The sequence below is a fragment of the Nelumbo lutea genome, chromosome 1 (genome assembly GCF_056320005.1).
Source record: "Nelumbo lutea isolate HS-2025 chromosome 1, American lotus-T2T, whole genome shotgun sequence".
Lineage (NCBI taxonomy): Eukaryota > Viridiplantae > Streptophyta > Magnoliopsida > Proteales > Nelumbonaceae > Nelumbo > Nelumbo lutea.
Genome location: NC_142684.1, coordinates 43,755,538 through 43,778,081, shown reverse-complemented (window position 1 = coordinate 43,778,081; position 22,544 = coordinate 43,755,538). Strand labels below are relative to the sequence as shown.

The window sequence follows — 22,544 nt, the reverse complement described above, 5'->3', positions numbered from 1 at the left end:
TCATAAACGTCAGTGGAGAATGTGTGGCATAACTTTTTTCCTTTTTTTTTGGGTAAAATGGAATTTATTCATGTAACAAGTCATAAACACTTCTAGATGCTTGGACACAAAATAAGATGTATATAATATTTGGAAAACTGAACTCTGAAATTGAAGATATGTTTCAGTTACCCAAATGAGATGCTCCTCTGTTTTTCATATATACAAGTCAACTTGAATTTCACTGACAAAGAAAATTGATCAGGAATTCCCAGCATCCTATAGATCTCTTCTTTTTCAAGGAAACTAGTTGATCAAAAATTGCTTAGCATTATCGTGAGACATTGGTGTCCACCATAGAAAACTAAAATGCTATTTCCTGTAGAACTTGAAGCGTCTTCTGATGGACCTGGATGCAAGAAAAACAGAACTCATGAGTGTTTCTAAGGGGTAGTAGACAAAAACTCTAAATTCTTTTTAATTTCTCTCTTTTTCATCTTTTATTGGCACATCTTAGTCAGCTCTAAAAGAAAAGGAATATTGGAATTTAAATGTTCAACTTGATCATCTGTGTGCTCTCACGGGGTCACAGATGTTGTGTCAAGTAAATATGTGATCATCTACAGTATTACTGAGATTTCAGCAACTTGGAGTATTAAAATATGCAGCGAAGGTGCCTACAGATGCCCATTATGCACAGATCCCAGTATGTCTAAGCATGGACTGTATTGTCTCTTCAAATCTTTATCCATCAAAATGGAACACCAAAACATGCCTAGAAAAGAGAAATGCAATTTTTTTATTTTTGGTGAAGTTGGCAGAAATTGACAGTATCTTTGGTTTGGTGGGTAAGCTGGGTGCCAAAGAGAGAGAGAGAGAGAGAGAGAGAGCTCTTGATCATCTTTCCTCAAAATTCATGGACATTCAAAATAAGTATGCAAAGCATTTTTAATGGAAAACATGCTACTCTTACCCATTCTAGATGTTGAGCTGTAATGCCAGATACATTTCCAGAATAAATACCACCCAGTACCTGACAAATCAATGAAGAATGATGCATCAGAATGAGGGGATGGAACATATACAAAAATACATATATCAATTCATACATAACTAACTATAAACATGCATACACCATATAAATGGCAGCTGATGTTCCAGGACTAGAACTGCCCCCAACACCTTACCCTTTTCACTAGCCAAGTTTAATGCAAGGGTCCTTCAACAAATGCCGAAAGACACGCTCCCCTTCTGTCTTCTATTACTTGGCAAACCAAAAAGTTCAATGGATATCTTTTATGTGAGAAATCTATTACATGGCAGGATATGGTGAAGGTATGAATGAGAGAAGTGCCAGATGGTCAATCTAGAATTAGATGGATGATCTGGACTTCAGATTCATCATATCAGTCCTCTAGTAGCATACAACAGCTACTATATCTAAATAGAAGACATTTCCCCGTACAGGGATCAGATATAGAAAATGGATACAAAATTCGAACCCAAAATGAAAACATCTTTAGATCACTGTTTTCCATCATTCCATATAGCATTTGTTAGACAGTTTTGTATGCCCTTAGCTTCAATCTGATTTGATGTACTTTTGTTATTTAGTGGAAATAAATAAAGTGCATGTTTGATTCATGTTGTTTGGTTTAATTCTGTGAAAAACCCTAAAACTGGACATTTATAGAGACTCATGTTAGTTTTAAATGTTCATAGCCGTTGGATAAGTCTGGGGAGATTTATCCTGCCAAGGCTGATACTGGTGTGCCACCAAGTGTTGGGATGGCCTGTCTCAGCCATCAGGGTAAGACCCGAGGCACATGCAGTATGGGATTACTTGAATCCTTGAACCGGACCAGATTTCCAGTATTGCCCTGGACCTTGGAGATAGATGGGCAAAACTGGAAAGTTACACCTGACCCCTAGACTCGATTATGACATTTCACTAGGTGTTGGATCAGGCTGCCTTTGATATGCCAATCAGTGAGATCCTTAGCGGGGATCAAAACCTGGGTATGTTGGGGCAGTTTGAGAATTCATCTGAGTGGGTGATCATAGTGACAGAATCAGCCACTTTGTCGGACAAAGGGTAATGATCGGGAATGCACTCTCTCTGATGGAAACCAAACTGCCGGCAGTTGATTTCAATCGTTGGAATTTTGTTTTGCAAAATTAATATATTTATATATATATATATATATATATATATATATATGTTCGGTTTCGAATTGTTTGCAAATGGTTTTAATTCCCGTGATCCATGTGAGAGGAGAGTGCGGCACTGTTCCTTGCAGCCGAGGGAGAGGTCATCTCTTGTCGGGCAGTGCTTGATCATTAAGGGCTGAGAGGTTAAGTGTAAGACCATTGAGGATAATACCTGATGGGCTAATCTTGCACCTGCCCACTGTCCCTGGGTTTTTTATAAGATGGCTTGGCCCAGGGACCACTTAATGTAAGTGTTGGGCCCATAGGGTCCATATGATGGACTCAAGGGGTTCATTGAGTTTTTCAGTGAATTCGGCAGGGCCTTGTTTTAGAGGCTGGGCCGAACCCATGTGGCTGGTGTGTAGATCAATGCTTGGGTCCCACGCCATACAAAGAAGCCCAACTGGGCAGCAGATTGGAAAGTAATTAGACACTGAACACTTAATGGGCCAAAAGCCCATTTCGAGGTGGGCTGATATGATCACCCATCCATGGGGCGAATTTGAGATTAAAGTTAGTAAAAGGATTGGGCCTTTTAGCCTTATCCACTCTAAGAGACCAAATTCAAATTAGATTTGAATCTGGTAACCTCCTGATAAGATTAGGAGTAAGCTAACTCTATCTGCAGAAAGGATTAAGATTATCCCCTATCCAAATGCTGATTTGGATTGGGATAACTCCTAAAAAGGAGGTTTTCTTAATCAAGAAGAAAGGAGGAGATTTCGAACCACCTTGAAGAGGTATAGGATACCTCCTGCGAATTTAGATCTGATCTGATTCATACTCTCCACAGAAAAACAGAAAAAGCAGTTCAGCCTTTTTTTCGTTTTTGGAGATCTCCTCCTGCCGCCGCCATCTGCCATTGCAAGATTAGATCTTTGCAGAGAAGAAAGTCAAGAAATCTGTTCTTGACATCAATCTTGCAAGAAAGACTGAAAAGGATTCAGTGTTTAGTACTTCCAGAGGATTCTTGTGAAGGATCCAGTGTGTAGGACGCACCCTGCTGGTTCTGTTCCATTCACAGCTGTGTCATCTTCAGCAGGAACGGATCTTGGAGCATTCTTTGGGCGTGAACACCAACTTTGGGAGATACTGCTTCTCCGGATCAGGTATATTCCTCCCATTTATCTTTTGGTACAGATCTGGTTTGATTATGGTTCAAGTAGGATCCTTGAATATTGTATTCTAAATTTAGGGAATATGATTCCCAGTTGAGAGAAGGTAGGAAATTCTTGAAATTCGCCCACCCATTCCGCAACCTTTATGGCGTCCATTAGATGGATCCTACCATTCTTTCAGCATTTTATTTAAAAAAACAAAGATTCTAGGCTATTGTTCAATGACTGGGAAGAGCACTTTCCCAATTGCTTGCAATCAATCACGCCACGTTGGATCTCTGATCATTAACTGGTGGTTATCCAGATTCCAAAATGAAGTTTTTAGAAAAGGAAAGACAACTTTCAGGTTGGAGAAGGTATGGACTACCCAGTGTTTTAAAAGCGCAAGGCACAAAAAAGGTGCAGGGATCAATTTGCGCCCAAGGCACAAGGTGCAAGGCAAGGCACGCACCTTTTTGAAGAAAGGTGCAAAAATTAAAAAAAAAAAAAGACAGAAAATTCAAAAAAGTGCCAAATAGGGGGTTCTCAGGGATCTGGGGGCTCCAAAAAAAAAGCAAAAAAGCATCAAATTTTCAAAAGGTGCATGCTTGGGCTGAGGTGCAAGGCACATCAGCCGCACACCCGGCGTGCGCCTTCTGAAAGGGTTGCGCCTAGGACCTAGGCGGCACATGCCCTAAAATGCGCCTTGCCTGTATGCCTTAGGTGCGCCTTTTTAATCACTAGGACTACCCACAAGGAGTTTTAGAAAAGAGTAGCTTCTTGGTGGGAGGAATGCAAAGTGGATGGTTGGGTAGGATTCCGGTTTCAACAAAATAAGCTAATTCAAGAGTTAGATGATTTGGGCCAAAGAGAGCAAATGGGGAATTTGGATGTATAGAGTAGAAGCAGAAGAGAACTTATTAGAAAGGAGAGGGAGAAGCTTATAATAAGGGAAGAAACCTTTTGGAGACAAAGGTCTCGGATGAGATGGCTGAAGGAGGGAGACAATAACTCAAAGTTCTTCCATAGTTATGCTTCAGGGAGGAGGAATAACTACATCTCAAAATTGAGGGTGGGGCAAAGAGAGAGAGAGAAGGGAGAAATTTCAGAAGCCATTGTGCAATTTTTCAGCTTTACTCAAAGGATGGATCTAGTAGAACTCCTTTGAATACTTCAAGCTAGGAGGGACATAAGCTGTCTGAATACAAAAGGATTTGGCTAGAAAGAAACTTTAAAGAACAAGAGATTAAGGAAGCACTGTTTAAGATGGATGGAGATAGAGCTCCGGGACTGGATGGGTTCCCTATCCTTTTCCATCAGTTGTGTTGGGACACAATCAAGTCTGATTTGGTAATTTGGTGGAGGTGTTCTAAGATTTCTACCTCTCGACCATTGTGAACAAAGGTGACAGCTTGACCTTTATCACTCTAGTTCCAAAGAAAGAGGGGACCTTGGAAGTTAAGGACTTCAGACCTGTCCGTTTGGTGGAGATTTATACAAAATAGTAGCTAAAGTTTTGGTGACAAGACTAAAGGAGGTGCTGAAAAAATTAATTTCAAGCAACCAATTCACCTTTGTGAAAGGGAGAGATTATTGACAGCATACTAGTGGCCAAGGTTCAAAAATTTCAATACAATACGCCTCTGCAGACGACATAATCTTATCCTTAGAGGCTGATTGGGATAACATCTCCAACCTAAAAAGGGTGTTAAAAAGTTTTGAGATGGTGACTGGACTTAGAGTTAACTCCACTAAAAGCAGTATTGTGGGTTTAAATGTAAGTGACTATCTCTAGGAAAGGTTCAAGGAGCTGTTAGGTTGTAAATTGGAGAGGCTTCCCATTACCTATTTGGGAATGCCTCTTGGTGGGAACCCAAGAAGTCAAAGATTTTGGGATCTGGTGGTGAAAAAATGTGAGAAAAGATTGGCCATGTGGAAGAAAAGCTACCTATGAAAAGGGGGAAGACTTATAGTTATTAAGGCATCTCTTGTCAATTTGCCAACCTATTTCTTGTCGGTTTTTCGAGTCCCGGGCAAAGTAAAAAGTGTAGAGATAGTTAATAGGTTATTAGTGTGTGTGTGGTTCCAGCCCCACACTTTATTTTACTATTTATTTCTTTATGTTACAGTAAAAATCACTGATTGAAGATTTAGTCGAATTTCTTGTGAAGGGAAAGAGGAGGAAAATGAAGATTTCAGCAATAGAGAAGAAAAGAGAAGGAGAAAAGAGTAGGAAGTCAACCAGGATTCTTAGATTAACCCTAGCCGCCAACCCCTCATTATATTTATACTTAACGTAAAGGATGAGATATTACAAGGATAACATTAGTAGGGCGGCTACTAATGTAGCTGAACAGTCCAACTTAAAAACATACACTAATGGGCCTAAAACCCAACAACTTCCTAACTAAATAACTTCAAATAAGAATGAAAACAACCAGGCCCAACTCAACACTCCCCCTCAAGTTGGGAGTAAATGTCACAGATTCCCAACTTGTGTAGATCATGCTCCAGCTTGTTCTTTGCAACACCTTTTGTGAGAACATCAGCGAGCTGCAGATCAGAAGCAATGTATGGAAGACAAACTTCTCCAAAAGTCACTCTTTCTCTGATAAAATGTCTATCCACTTCAATGTGCTTAGTTCGGTCATGCTGGACTGGGTTATGGGCAATGTTAATTGCTGCCTGGTTATCACAGTACAACAGCATAGGTTCTTCTGCCTGTACACCAATTTCTTCTAATAGGGAACGGATCCAAAGAAGTTCTAAAACTCCATGTGCCATGGCCCTGTATTCAGCTTCAGCACTTGATCTTGTCACCACAATTTGTTTCTTACTCTTCCACGAGACAAGGTTACCCCCAACAAGGGTGCACACTCCTGAAGTTGATCTCCTATCATCAAGGCATCCTGCTCAATCTGCATCTGTATAAACCTCTAGTTTCAATTTCCATGATCCGTAAACAATATGCCTCTGCCCGGGTATCCCTTCAGATAAGCAAGAATCTTGTCAACTGCCTCCCGATGCTGGACTCGTGGAGCATGCATGTATTGACTTACCACACTTACTGCATAGGAAATGTCTAGTCTTGTCATACACAAGTATAGCAGCCAACCCACAAGTCTCTGACATCTCCCAATGTCCTTTACTGGCTCACCTTCTGATGCATTGATTCTATGGTTCTGATCGATAGGGGTCTTCATTCCAAGCTCCCCTGTCTCTTGAAGAAGATCCAAGACATATTTCATTTGAGAGATAAAAATTCCATATTTTGATCTTGCAACTTCAATGCCTAAGAAGTATCTCGGTTCTCCAAGATCCTTAATTTCAAATTCTTTATGTAGAGTCCTCTTCAGACAATCAATCTCACTTGGGTCATTCCCCGTGACAATAATATCATCCACATAAGCAATTAGAACTGACACCAAAGATCCCCTTTGCTTCACAAACAAGGTATGATCAGATTGAGTCTAAGTGTAGCCAAAAGCAATCAAAGCCTTTCTGAATCTGTCAAACCATGCTCTGGGAGATTGTTTCAAGCCATAAAGTGACTTCTTAAGCCTACATACCTTTCCCTTTTCAGCATCACTGTAAAAGCCAACAGGAAGATCCATATACACTTCCTCTTGCAGATCCCCATTTAGGAAAGCATTCTTCACATCAAGTTGAAACAAGGGCCAAGAGTATGAGGCAACAAGAGAAAGAAGTATCCGAACAGAAGTCATCTTTGCAACTGGTGCAAAGGTCTCTAAGTAATCAATGTCATAGGTCTATGTGTACCCTTTTGCAACAAGTCTTGCCATGTATCTTTCTAGACTTCCATCTGCCTTATATTTTACTGTGTAAACCCATCTGCATCCAACTATCTCTTTGCCTTCAGGTAGATCCACAATGTCCCATGTCTGATTCTTAATCAAAGCTGCCATCTCTTCCTACATAGTTGCCTTCCACTCAAGTTTGGAGAGAGCCTCACTAACACCCTTAGGTATAGACACTGAGTCAAGAGAGGAAAGAAAAACACGGTAGGAAGGAGAAAGTCCACTATAGGATAAAGACTGTGAAATACAATGAGCAGTACACTTCCCAGCAATGGGAACATGGGATCCATCAATTGTGGAGACCCTATCTCTACCAGAACAGAGTTGGAAAGAAGAAAAAATAGTAGAGCTATGGGTCATGTGCTCTAAGGCTCCAAAATCTATAATCCAAGGAGGTCCCTCCTTACCTGAAGTAGAAACATAATCTGCAGTGAGTGTGAACTACTTGTGTGAGGAAAGGAAGTAGAGTGAACTCCACCAGTACCACATGTACTTTGTTACCCGCTTGCTGTTGAACTGGAACTGGTTGTATCCCGCTGGTTCAGAAGTTGCCCATACCTCTCAAGTTTGGCCCTTACTGTAGTAGCTACAAAAGACTCCAGAGGGGTTGGAATGTCACCAATAACTGCCATGTGTGCATTTCCTTTCTCATTTTTCAGTCTAGTCGGCACAAGATGTGGGTGAAGCTTCCAGCAAGTATCTCTTGTGTGTTTAGGCTTCTTACAGTAGTTACAGATCAAATCTTTTTTATCTTCTTGATATCACTGCCACCCCGATCTCCACTTTGTTTAGATTTCACAGTACTCACCATGGCAGATTGATCAGAAACAGGATTTTTCATCATCACATCTCTCTTGCTCTCCTCCCTTGACACAAAGGCATATGCCTGGCAGAGGATAACACTGTCCCTGGAAAGAAGATTTTGTCTTGCAATATCATACTTAGGATTAAGGCCAGCAAGAAATTCAAACATCCTATACTTCTTTAGATGTTTCTGATAGGTAGCTGCATCCTTAGTGGTTTCCCAAACAAATGTCTCTAAATGGTAAATCTCCTACCACAGGGTTTTAAGGGCTGAAAAATAGGCTGCAATAGGTCTATTTCCCTGCCTTGTAGAAATAATCTAATTTCTTAACTGATAAGCCCTAGCAACATTCTCCCTCTGTGAATAGGTTTCTATAACCCCATCCCATATTTCCTTATTTGTATTTGCCCATAAAAAGATTTTACTTATATGGGGCAACATTGAATTATACAACCAAGTCATCACCATATAATTCTCCTGTACCCACCGGGAGTTGCTAGTTTCGGGTTTCACTTCTTCACCAGTGATATACCCTAATTTCCCACGAGCACCAATGGCCATTTGGAGATTGTGACCATTCTAAGTAATTTGCACCATCCAACCTAACTATAGTAATGGTTCCAGTCCCGAAAAGGTCTCCAACACCTCCCACTGGTCCCATTTCACTCCCAAGCTTATTTTCAACTCCGTGACCCTCCATGCTTATAAAAAAGTGTAAAGAAAATAACTAAAATATGCAAGAAGATCAAATGAAACACTTCTGGAACCAACAACCCCTTTCTGGTGTCCTAGACTGTCTTCCCACAAAAGATTCATTTTCTGTGGGACGGGAGAAGAGAGAGAAGAGGCAGTCGCTCTCTCTAGAAGCCTCCAAATTAGGCAGGACTTGAACTGCCCCATACAGAAAACTCCAAGGAACCCTAAAAAATTAGGGTGCCACTTCCTAGGTCAAAATTGAAGAGTCAACAGAAACACGACTTTTCCCCCTTTCTCTAGTTTTTCCTGATTTTGATGAGAAACCATAGACCAGCTACAGGGCACACAGATCCGCCAAAAAATCCAAAAACTAGGCTTACCTGAGATCTTCGATCAGCCTCTTAAATCACCATGCAGTCAGCCGATCTAGGGTTGCATGAGAAAACAACTCGAGGAACCTTCAGCCTGCTCTGATACCAAGTAGAATTCACTGATTGTAGATTTAGTCGAATTTCTTATGAAGGGAAAGAGGAGGAAGATGAAGATTTCAGCAGTAGAGAAGAAAAGAAAAGGAGAAAAGAGTAGGAAGTCAACCAGGATTCTTAGATTAACCCTAGCCGCCAACCCCTCATTATATTTATACTTAACTTAAAGGATGAGATATTACAAGGATGCCCTTAGTAGGGCGGCTACTAATGTAGTTGAATAGTCACAACTTAAAAACATAAACTAATGGGCTTAAAGCCCAACAACTTCCTAACTAAATAACTTTAAATAAGAATAAAAACAACTAGGCCCAACTCAACAGTTACAGTTTTGGTAGTTGGGTTGGTTGGGCCTTGTTTATTTTTCTTTTGTTTATTAAGTAGGGGTATTAGAGTAACTTCACTTTTGTAAAGTCATGAATATATATATATATATAAGATTTAGTAGGGCGGCCAGAATTATCTCACCGCACCCTTTCTCTCCTTTCTTCTCTTCTCTCTTCTCTTTTCTCTCTTCTTCTTCTCTTCAAACCTAGGTTGACTTCTTTTCTTTTTCTTTCTGAATTACATCAGGAAACATTCTGATTCTTTGGTTCAAGTTGGTATCAGAGCTTGGAGAGGAAAGACTAGGGTTTTCATGTGAGCTTGATCTGGTCGGCTACATGAGAATTCTTTAGAATTGGATTTTCTGCACTAGCGCCTGGTTCTTGGAGGTTGCTAGAGTATTGGAGACTGCCCAAGGAATTGAAAGATTCTTGGAGATTGCCCAGTGACCAGGAAGAATCTGAGAAATTAAGTGCGACTAAGATTAGGGTTTCAAACTGAGGTGGTGATCATGGTTTCAAATGTCGCCAAATGTCACTAATGTCACCCGACATATGTCGATGTCAAGGCTCACCAAGATGAAAATGGATGGTAATATAAAAATTACATTATGTTGGTCGACATTTCCTATATTTCGGAAATGTCAACCAAATCAGTCCAAATAACCAAAAAAATACAGTTTTTCCTATTATGTCAACAAGATGTCAACTAATGTCGACAGGATGTTGACTAATGTACATTAAAAATATAATATTTCAAATAAAATATTTATAAAAGTAATTAACAAAATATAAAAACAAAAGAATAAATTAATTACTTTATAATATAAAACATAAAATATTTTTCAAGTAATAAAATATTAACTAATTAGTATTTTTTAAAATATTTATTAAAATCAGAAAATGTTTATTAAATTTTATAATAAACCATATTCTACATTTAATATAAAAAATAGAACAAATTTAATAAATTTTATACTAAATCATATTTTATTATAAATTTAGTATTAAAAATCATAATAAATTAATTAAGTTTTATAAAAAATCAGAATTTATCATAATCTTAATACTACAAAAAGGAGAATCAATTTATTAAATTTATAATAAAACATAATGTATTATAGCTTTAATATTTAAATGTATTTCTATATACTAGTGTGAAATAAATATATTAAAATTTATAATAAATCAGAATTAAAAATAAGAAAAGAAAATAATAGATAACCTTGTAAAAACATCAAAATGCATAATAAATCAGTAAATCGTCATTTACTAATTTGTTATTGATCTTAGTTTCTTAACATTATATAATGGTTGGGAATAAGATAATAGTCTAGAAATATGTATTAATGCTTCTTTTATCATTTTACAAAATATCTTTGCATATTTCCACATTTTTCATAATATTTCCACAATGTCTCTAATTTTTACAATATTTCCCCTCAACATTTCCAACATATGTCCTATATTTTGGTAAGCGCATTTCCATCGACATCGACATTTTAAATCTTGGTGGCGATCAATGTTTTTTCTGAGAAAGGTACAATCTTTAGTAGGGCTGATCTTGGTTAGAAGTGGTTAAGCCTCTCTATAAGCAGTGGCTGATAAATCTGAGTATTCCCTGCTGTTTTCTCCCTTGTTTAAAACCCTAGGATCAGTTTTTTGAGGATTCAAAGACTGATTTTTGGCTGATGATGAATTGGGAAGTTGACTTTTGACTGTGGATGCTTTCTTGGAAGGTAACTATCAACTAAAACCTAGTTCTTGATGACTGTTCATTGCTGTGAATAAATTCTGTGTTTTTTCTCTCAATTTCTTATATTTTCAGCATAAAAGAAATTCCTTTTTGGTTATTTTCTTGGAGTTTTTGACCTGTCAGTGCTCTACATAGAGTGGAGAAGGCTGGAAGTGAGTTAAAAACTCAAGGGGAAGGATTTTTAGGGACTGGTAGCATTACTGAAAATTCGTTTTAGATTACCACTGTTAGGTTTAATGGAACCAATTACTTGGAATGGGCCCAATCAGCAATGATGGCCATTGGAGGTAGACGTAAATCAGGTTATGTGACCGGAGGCACAAAAAAGCCAGCCAAGGAAAACATATCACATCCCAAATGGGTTCAAGAGAACTATTTGGTGATAACTTGGCTATGCAACTCTATGCAGCCTCACATCAGCCGAAACTACCTTTGGGCAAAAACAAGCAAAGAGATTTGGGACAACATGTAGGAGACATACTCCCAACCTCTTATTGTTGCTAAATCTTATGAGCTGAAGTGTGAAGTGAATAATCTCAAGCAAGGGGAGAAGCCAGTCTCAGTGTACTTTGCTACTCTGAAATCCCTATGGCATGAAATTGATCACTTGGAAACTATTGACTGGGAAAGTCAGAGGGACGCAACAACATATAGAAAACTGATTGAAACTGTGAAATCCCTATTCGATTCTAGGTTAAAGTAGAGAAGAAGAGGAGAAAGAACAAGAAGAAGGGTTCGACCAGATTAGAAAAATCAATTCACCTCTAGTCGACCCACTTGTATTTATCTCCAATAACATAGTTACAAGAAAGACCATATTGTCCCTCATAAGTGATGGGACACAGAACTTAAACTTAAATAAAATAGACCTTTCACTCTCAAATAGATAAACAAAATGACCAAAATACCCCTAATTTGTGTATTCTAACACTCACCCTCAAGCTGGAGAGTATATGTCATATAGTCCCAGCTTGTCACAAATATAATCTACTCTGCCCCGAGACAATCCCTTTGTAAAGAGATCTGCCCACTGATTTCCTGAACTCACATGAGATGTGGTTATCACTCCACTTTTCACTTTCTCTCTCACAAAGTGACAATCGACCTCAATATGTTTGGTTCTCTCATGGAAGACTAGGTTGGAAGAGATGTAAACAACAACTTGGTTATCACAGTATAGTCTCATGGGTTTGTCAACCGAGAACCCCATCTCTTGTAGCAAGTTCTTCAACCATACTAGTTCACATGTGGTATGAGCCATAGCTCTATACTCAGCTTCTGCACTACTCCTTGCCACCACTGTTTGTTTCTTGCTCTTCCAAGTTACAAGATTGCCACCAAGGAAGCTACAATACCCTGTAGCTAATCTCCTGTCTAGCATAGAACCAGCCCAATCAGCATCTGCATACCTTACTACTTCAAGAGTCCCTCCACTTCGGTATAACAAACGACCTGGAGCACCCTTCATGTACCTAACAATCCTTAGAACTGCTTTCCAACGAGGAATCCGAGGATGTTTCATAAACTGACTCACCATACTCGCAGCAAATGATATATATGGTCGGGTAATAGTCAGATAATTCAACTTTCCCACCAACCTCCTGTATCTTCCAAGATCATTAAACTCTTCACCTGCATTAACACTCAACTTGACATTAAGTTCCATAGGAGTCTCTGCTAGTTTAGCACCTAACAGTCCTGTTTCTTCAAGTAGGTCAAGAACATATTTTCTTTTACATAAGTTAATTCCATGCCTTGACCTTGCAACTTCTATTCCCAGAAAGTATTTCAGATTACCCAAATCTTTCGTATTGAAGTGGTCCTATAGGAATTTCTTCAGCCTGTCAATCCCGTTACTGTCACTCCCAGTTATGACAATATCATCCACATACACCACTAGCAAGATTTTCCAATCTTTTGAGTCATGGTTGAACATAGAATGGTCTACCTGACATTGTTTCATCCCAAATTCTTTCACTACTTCACTGAACCTCCCAAACCATGCGCGTGGAGATTGTTTCAGTCCATAAATTGCCTTTTTGAGTCTACAAACCTTACCATCCTCCCCCTGAGCAACAAACCCTGGCAGTTGTTCCAATCATACATAGCAGCTAATGAAACCAACACCCAAACTGAACCAACTTTAGCCACAGGAGAAAATGTCTCCATATAGTCCACACCATACAACTGAGAATAGCCCTTGGCCACTAACCTGGCCTTCAATCTCCCCACACTGCCATCTAGAAGATATTTCACTGTGTAGACCCACTTACACCCAACAGTATGCTTATTAGGAGGAAGAGCAACGAGTTCCCACATGTGATTGTGTTGTAGAGCAGAGAGTTCCTCTTCCATGGCTTGCCGCCATCCTGGGGAGGTAAGGGCTTCCCGGACAGACTTGGGAATGGAAATAGATGATAGCAATGATATAAAGTTGCGATGAAAAGCAGAAAGGTGAGCAGCTGAAACATAGTGTGAAATAGGATGAGAAGTACAAGTGTGTTTACCTTTCCGCAGGGCAATAGGAAGATCAAGGTCTAAGGGAGAAGAAGCAATGACAGGATCTGTCGACGAGGGCTGAATTGGAGGAGAGGCCGGTGCTCTTCTGTGAGTATACACTTGTTTGATTGGTGGCCTCTCAGTAGTAACTGGCATGGGAGGTGAATCTGCAACTAGAATGGGAACCACGGGAAGGGGATCCGCAACAGGGACGGAAAGAGGAACTATGGGGGAAGGAGAAGAAACCACAGTATCCGAGAAAAAAGGAACCGATTCAAAGAAGGTGACATCAGAGCACACAAATGACTTATGGAAGTTAGGGTTATAGCACTTATACCCTTTCTGAGTCCTTGAGTAGCCAAGGAAGATACACTTAGTAACTCGTGCATCAAACTTGTCTAAACCAGGCCCCAAGTTTTGAATAAAACAAACACATCCAAAGACTCGGGGTGAGAGGAAACGAAGACAAGGTGGGAAACAACACCGAGAAGGGGGATTGACTTCCAAGGATGGACATGGGCATCTGATTGATGAGAAAACAGGATGTGAGGATAGCATCACTCCAAAAATTCTTTGGGACATTCATATTAAGCATCAAAGACCGCGTAGTTTCAAGGAGATGTCGACTTTTCCGTTCAGCTACACCGTTTTTTTGTGGGGTGTAGGCACAAGAAGTTTGATGAATTATCCCATGGTGCTCTAAGTATTGCTGAAATGGTATTAAGGTGTACTCTTTGGCATTATCAGAGCGAAGAATTTTAATATGAACACCAAATTGGGTACGTATTTCAGCATAAAATTTTTGAAAAATAGAAAACAATTCATTGCGATCTTTCATAAGATATATCCATGTCATCCTTGAAAAGTCATCAACAAAAATTACAAAATACTTATAGCCATTGTATGAAATCACTTTGATCGGACCCCAGACATCAGAATGAACTAAAGAAAAATGACTCAAAGACACGACTATCAACTCTTGGACTAAAAGAGACTCTATGATGTTTCCCAAGCTAACATGACTCACAATCCAAAGATGAAAGATGACTCATGGAAGGAACCGACAACTTCAGAGCCTTGAGAGAATGATGACCAAGTCTGCAGTGCCATTGAAGAGGAGTAAGAGATGACTGAAAAGCTACTAAAGGGCCACCACCATCAAGGTAATACAATCCACCTGCCTCATGCCCTCCACCAATCTTCATCCCCGTCTTGAGATCCTGAAACACACAAGAAGAAGGATAAAAGGTTATGGAACAATTAAGTGACTTAATTAATCTACTAACAGACATAAGGTTAAAGGGGAACTTGGGGACATATAAAACAGATGAAAAAGACAAGGAGGAGAGATCAACATCACCAACACCACAGATGGGAGATGTATAACCATTAGCAAGAGTAACTGTTTGAGATGTGGAGGACTGAGAAAGAGAATAAAATATATTAGGAGTCCCAGACATATGGTTCGAGGCTCCAGAGTCAATGATCCAGTGTGAAGGCTTGGAAGCCAAGCAAGCCATATACTGCACAGGGTACACTCACCATCTCCTTCCCAGAAGCACCAATAGATGTGGAAGAGATTAGGTCAGTTTGCTGATTTTCAGTAGTTGTACCACTACCCTTAGTTACAGCATGGTTAGCCCAAGTGTTGGGTGGACCATGTAAGTCATAGCAGAAATTAACCGTGTGTCGTCTAATCCACAGTATGTACACTTCCTGGGGGCATTACTTCTTCCTTTACCACGACCTCCCCCTGAGTCCCAACATCCACTCCGGCCACCAGCACGGTTAAACATGGGACCACCACGGTAACCTGGAAGTCCACGACCACCACCACCACCTCTATTTCCACGGCCTCCCCCTCTAGTCACCACAAAACCAGATCTGTCTGAGAGAGAAGAATGCTCTATAGACTCAATAGATGTCCTCCTAAGACGGGCAAAAACTTCAAGTGAGGGAAGATCAAACCCCCCCCCAGTATTTGTGCTCGGACAGGCTCATATTCAGCCTTTAAACCCACCAAAAACCTTGTCACATCAAGTTGCTCACACTGTTGTTGCTGAATCTGAACATCCTGTGTCAGATGATGATACACATTGAGCTCATTTCGGATATTCCTCAAACTTGCATAGTATTCCTCCAAGCTTTGACTGCCTTGCTTCAGATTAAAGTACTCTTGGTACAACTGATACACCCTAGTTGTATTGTCTTGCCCGGAATATAGTTTCTTAGCATGATCCCAGATTTCTTTAGTTGTATCTAGGAACATAAAGTTCACGCTAATTTTTGGTTCCATGCTATTCCATAGCCATGTCATTATTTGTGCATCTTCCTGTTCCCAGTCACTAAACCCCTGAGAATCAGAGGAGGGTTTCTCCTCTCTCACATGTTTTACTTTTTTTCTTGACTTTTAAAAACACCTCCACAGATTTTGACCACGGCACATAATTCTCACCATTCAACTTAATAGATGTCATTTGAACATTTAGGTAATATGGAGAAATCATAATGCCTGTTTTATTGTCATTCCCTTCTCCAATCGATGCCATCTTAACTAATTCTCCTTCAAATATTCAGCACAACCCCACACACTTCCACAAAACTTATCTCACTTTCAGCACCACCAACTTCTTCAAATACACATTACACATCGAATACAAAAGCTTCAGTCATTAAATCAAACACCTATACTGCACACTACAGAACCACACACACCAACTACAAGAGCTGAAATCACCCAGTCATTAAATCAAACACCTGTACTGCACACTATAGAACCATTCACACACCAAATACAAGGGCTGAAGTCACTCAGCCATTAAACCTAACACTTACACTGCACTCTACAGAACCAACTTGTACTCAGCCGAACACTGTTCATCCGAACCTACTCTCTTCATACCATCGAATAGAGAGCTTCCTACCAATCACCACAAACCGGAGGCATGAAGGCCTCCTACAGAGAAAAACAACCACTCCTTTTCAACCTTTCCCTTAGTCTCTCAGTGGTTCTTGAGGAATCTGCAAAACCCTAGAGAGGAGGGTGCTAAAAAAAACTGGGTAAACCAGAATAAAGGAGCAAGACGAGCAGATCTGAACTTGTTACATGTGCTCTGATACCATGTGAAAGCCTTATTTAGTCCTAGGTTATAGTAGAGAAGAAGGAGAAGAAGAAGAAAAAGGGTTCGGTCAATAGAGGAAAATTTGTCCTCTCCCTAGTCGACCCACTTGTATTTATCTCCAATAACATAGTTACAAGAAAGACCATATTGTTCCTCATAAGTGATGGGACACATAACTTAAACTTAAATAAAATAGACCTTTCACTCTCAAATAGATAAACCAAAATGACCAAAATACCCCTGATTTGTGTATTCTAACAGAAACAAATAGAGTGTTTGAGTTCTTAGCTGGTCTGAACTCAGATTTTGACATTGTAAGACGACAACTTCTCACTAGGGAGAGTGACATTATCTCAAGCCTACTCATTGGTTCACAATGAAGAGAGTAGGAGGAAAGTTATGTTATCATGTCAGCCTATAGAATCAGCCTTAGCAGCAACAAAATCTAAGGTTGGAGGGGAGAAGGAAAGGGAAATGAAGAAGAAAGATAAAAGAAACACTTTTTGTGATCATTGTAAAAGGCCAAAACATACCAGGGACACTTGTTGGAAGTTGCATCCCCACCTAATGCCAGTGGGATTTAGAAACAAGAAGGGAAGTGCTAATGTGGCAGTTATTATAGATAGTGCATCCACATCCTTAGATGCCTTAGCTGCTATCTGGGATGCCTTGACACAATTAGAGAATGAAGCTGGTATTTCTGGGTCATTATCTCAACCTTGCTACTACATCTACTAATCCTACTTCAGTCTTTGCTAACACAAGTACAAGAGCTACACCATATCATACTTCAGCCCTAGGTAACACTAGATCCTTCTGGGTAATAGATTCAGGTGCTACTGACCATATGACCAGTTTATCCACCTTGTTTATCACCTATTGTTTATCCTCTAGCAGAGACAAAGTATCTATTGTTGATGGCTCCCTTGTGCCTATTTCTGCCAAGGGAGACATCAGGTTGTCTGATGCCATCTCCTTGTCCTCAGTTTTGCATGTTCCTAAACTTAGTGCTAACTTGCTTTCAGTTAGTAGTATTACTAAGAATTAAAACTGTTCAGTGACTTTTTTTCTTGATCGTTGTATTTTTTAGGATCTAAAAACAAGTATGGTGATTGGAATTGGACGTGAGACAAATGGAGTTTACCTGCTTGAGCATCCACAAGGGAAGCAGAGTGAAGTTGGGAGATTGTTTGTTTCTTAGTCTTGGAGTCAGATTATGCCTTGGCATAACCAACTAGGTCATTTTTCTTTTGGGTCTTTGAAGAGTGTTTTGCAAATTTGTTTGAGTCAGTCCAAGTGTCTAGTTTGATGTGTGAAAGTTGTGAACTTGCAAAACATTATAGATCAATTGATTCTTTGAGCCATAAAAGAAGCAATCTTCCTTTTGAAATTGTGTATACAGATGTTTGGGGGCCATATCATACTCCTGATATGGAGGGGGAGGGGGAGGGGGGGTTACAAATGCTTCTTGTTATTTGTTGATGATTATACCTGTTTCTCGTGGGTTTACCTTATGCACTCTCGAGATGAGGTCCCCTCTCTGACCCAGGCTTTCCATCAAATGGTACTGACCCAATTTGAAGTTAGGATCAAAATTCTCAGATTCGATAATGCCAAGGAGTAATTTGCAAAACCCTTGGCATCATATCTCCTAGATCATGGGGTCATTCATCAGAGCACCTATCCCCGTACACCTCAGCAGAATGGGGTTGCTGAGAGAAAAAATAGACATATCTTGGAGGTAGTCAGAAGCATCATACTCAACTCTAATGTTCTCATACGCTTCTGGGGGAATGTAATCCGTACAGTTGTTTACCTTATTAACTGAATTCCTTCATGGGTTCTAGACATGAAAACACCATTCAATCTTTTGTATCCAAACAAGGACATGTTCACTATTCCCCTTAAAACTTTTGGGTGTACTTGTTTAGTTCAAATCCTTGGACCTCATCGCTCCAAAATTTATCCCAAATCTGCTAAATGTATTTTCCTTGGGTATGCACAAAACCAAAAGGGATATTGCTATTAAGAGCCTGTTTCAGGGAGGCGTTTTGTGTCCATGGTTGTTACTTTTTTTAAGGATATGTCCTACTATCATAGGGCTTCTCCTCAAGGGGAGAGTAGTGAGGAAGGGATTTCAGCCCCAAAAGTTCCATTACCTATCCAAGTTACTAAGGGGGAGTATCGTGAAGAGGGTTGTTAGAAGTGTAGGGAGTTAAGAGTGTATCACAGACAGTGGAGGCAGGTTGATTCCCGTCCTTAGCAATCCAAGCCGATCCCAACCTACAACTCTAGATCCAAGCACTACCACTACTCTAACTATTGTAGATACTTTGCCTAACACTGTTGAGCCTCAGCCTCCTTCTTCAGATGACCTTAATCTCCCAATTGTAGTTCGTAAAGGGAAGCGTCATTGTACTTCATCCACTGCTCATTGTATCTCCAAATTCCTTTCTTATGATTGTCTCTCAGAATCCTATAGATCTTACCTGGCATCTATTGCTACTATTCCTATACCCAGAACAGTGCAAGAAGCTCTATTGATACCTGAGTGGAAGGAAGAGATGAAAGTAGAGATGGATGCTCTTGTTAAGAACAATACATGGGAACTAGTTGACCAGCCTAAGAAGAAGAAACCTGTTGGATGCAGATGGTTGTTTATAGTGAAATATAATGATGATGGTTCTGTAGAGAGGTATAAGGCCAGATTGGCTTTAAAGGGATTCACACAAACTTATGACATAGACCATATGGAAACCTTTGTACCAGTTACCAAGATGAACACTATCAAAGTCCTACTATCTATTGCTGCAAATTTTTCATGGCCACTATTTCAAATGGATGTCAAGAATGAATTCCTCAATGGAGATTTGCAAGAAGAGGTGTCCATGGAGTTACCCCCTGGTTTTTACAGTATAGAAGCAGGAAAGAACGTTTGTCGACTGAAAAAGGTTTTATATGGGTTGAAACAATCTCCAAGAGCTTGGTTTAATAGGTTTAGACTAGCTTTGGAAAAAATTGGTTACACACAGGCTCAATCAAATCACACTCTCTTCTTTAAGAAGACAGACTCCTCCTTGACCTTACTTGTTGTCTATGTGGATGACATTGTGGTAACAAGAAGTGAAATTAGTGAGATTGAATCTCTTAAGCAGCATCTTCACAAGGAATTTGAAGTGAAGGACTCAGGAGAATTGCGTTATTTCCTAGGAATTGAGGTAGCTCGATCTAAGTATGGCATTTTTATCTCTCAAAGAAAGTATGTCCTTGACTTATTGAAAGAAACTAGAAAGTTAGGAGTAAAGCCTGCTGACACACCCATTGAGTTGAACCATAAAATAAGTGCAGAAAGTGGAGAACTTCTTGAGGACAGTGGTATGTATCAAAGGTTGGTTGGGAAACTTCTTTATCTTTGCCTAACACAACCAGATATTTCATATGTGTAGGAAACTGTGGACCCTACATTAAGTGTATTCATGACACCCAGAGTTGTACTCAGATTTAAATTGATTAGGATCAGCTTTCCTAGTAGGATTAGTTTTATTCTATCTTATCTAGGATTAGTTTTATTTTAATCTTATCTTTTATTGCCATGTAAGCATTAAAGTTCTTTTATAATTAGGAAACTATGTATATAAATTAAGGAGTGGGGTGGTTGTTTTAAACACTCCAACCACTCTCTTCTTTCTAATACCTCTCCACGAGTTCTCCCTCTCCATCTCTCTTCTTTTTCTTCTCATCTTCTCTCTTCCTTTCTTTATTTTCTGTTCAAAACCTAAGAGATATTTGAAGTCTTGTACGACTACTTGATATCAAAGCAAGATCTAGGGCTTCTCATGTGGTTTTGATCCAGCCGACCACATGAGAATTGCGTAGGGCTAGAAAAATAGAAAGATCAGTTCTTCGGCTGATTCTTGGAGTTTATATACAGTAGCAGTCCAAAGATTCGATCGATCCTTGATAACCAGGAAGAATTAGAGAATGATAAGAGGATCAATATCAGTTCTTGATCAAGACTGGAGGAGGCTATCAGAATTTCAAAGGAATTTTGGTTCGAGATCAGCCTTCAAGACTGGAAGAGACGATCAAAATTTCAGAAGTTCTTTCCCTTGTGAGATTTCAATCTCTCTTAAGATCAGCAACAAGAATAACTTGATCTAAGAAGTATGGTCTGAAATTTATTCTCCTTTCTATATTTTCTTTTGGAGTTTAAGAGAAAAACCCTCGAGATTCAGGACTTATTATTTCAAGGAGGTAATCAAATTTGTCTCCCTCGTTTTAAAGTTATTCTTTACGCTCTAGAAGACCCAGTAGAGCTGTTTCAGCAGGACTGTTACAGCTAAATCAGTTTTTTTTTACTGTTATCAGTCTCAAGACCCAGTAGGCCGACTGTCACAGTAATTAGAGAGCTTTCATTTACTAAATCAGAATTCTTCATCTAGTCCTACTACTAGTTACAGACCCAGTAGGCCGATTGGTACAGTAAGTGCCCTTTAATTAACTTCTAAGAATGGAGTTTAAGGGCCAAGGAGAGGGTGTTTTGGGACTGGTTCAGGTGGCATAACTGAAAACACCTTCCAGATTACAATTGTAAAGTTTGATGGTTCAAACTACTTAGAGTGGGCCCAATCAGCCATGATGGCCATTGGGAGAAGAGGAAATCTGAACTATTTGTTGGGAGATGTGAAGGAACCAACTAAGGAGGATTCCACTTATGCTAAGTGGATTCAAGAAAATTATTTGGTGATGACATGGTTGTGCAACTCCATGCAGCCACACATCAGCCGAAATTACTTATGGGCAAAAACAGCTAAAGATATGGGTTGTTGTGAAAGAAACCTACTCTCAACTCCTTAATGTTGCTAGGGCTTATGAGCTGAAATGTAAGGTTAAAAATCTCAAACAATGAGAGAAATAGGTCTATGTTTATTTTTCAACCCTAAAATCTCTGTGGCATGAGATTGACCACTTTGAGACAATTGAATGGGAGAGTCAAAAAGATGCACAAACTTACAGAAAGCAAGTTGAAACTAATAGAGTATTTGAGTTCTTGGCTGACCTAAATTCTGAGTATGATATTGTAAGACAACAGCTATTGACAAGAGAAAGTATGTCTCTATCTCAAGCTTATTCCCTAGTGCACAATGAAGAAACTAGGAGAAATGTTATGTTACAGCAAGCAACCTTTTGAATCTGCCCTGGCAGCAATTAAACCCAAGTCTGGGGGAGAAAAGGAAAGGGATATGAAGAAAGATGCTAAAAAGGACCTAGTTTGTGAACATTACAAGAAACCAAAACACACTAAAGACACTTGTTAGAAGCTGCATCCACATCTAGTTCCAGCAAAACTCAAAAACAAAAAGGTGAATGCCAATATGGTTGTCAACACTGATAGTACAGCCTCAACAGCCTCGACAGGCACTCCTCTAGACACCCTAGCTGCTGTCCGAGCTGCTCTGACACAATTGGAAAATGAAGTCAGTAACTCAGTATCATCTCTTCAGCCATCATCAACTCCTTCAACCTCATCCTTTGCTCAATCAGGTAATTGAGCCTCAGCTTATCAGCTTCAGCTCCAGGTAATACAGAACATTTTAGGATAATAGATTCAAGAGAATCTGACCATATGACTAGCTTGCCATCACTTTTCTCTACCTATCATTTATCTTCTGGTAAAGACAGTATCCATTGCTGATGGATCCCTTGTTCCTATTTCTGGCAAAGGAGACATCAAGTTGTCTGATACAATTTCC

At 39.6% G+C, this 22,544-nt stretch overlaps 1 protein-coding gene across 4 annotated transcripts in view; it reads right to left on the bottom strand.

The window, feature by feature from the left end:
* Nucleotides 1-22,544, bottom strand: part of LOC148874453 (protein PEP-RELATED DEVELOPMENT ARRESTED 1, chloroplastic) — a 67,310-nt gene that overhangs the window by 1,596 nt on the left and 43,170 nt on the right. For 3 of the 4 annotated variants that reach the window (XM_088956539.1, XM_088956530.1, XM_088956546.1), the window contains 2 exons: nucleotides 953-1,012; nucleotides 25-388 (listed from right to left, as the gene is read on the bottom strand). In XM_088956539.1, coding sequence (XP_088812665.1) covers nucleotides 344-388; nucleotides 953-1,012 — 105 coding nt within the window. In that variant the 3' untranslated portion in view covers nucleotides 25-343. Of the gene's footprint in view, nucleotides 1-24; nucleotides 389-952; nucleotides 1,013-22,544 lie in introns of those variants that run through there. The other variant, XR_016102811.1, reaches the window with a different exon arrangement.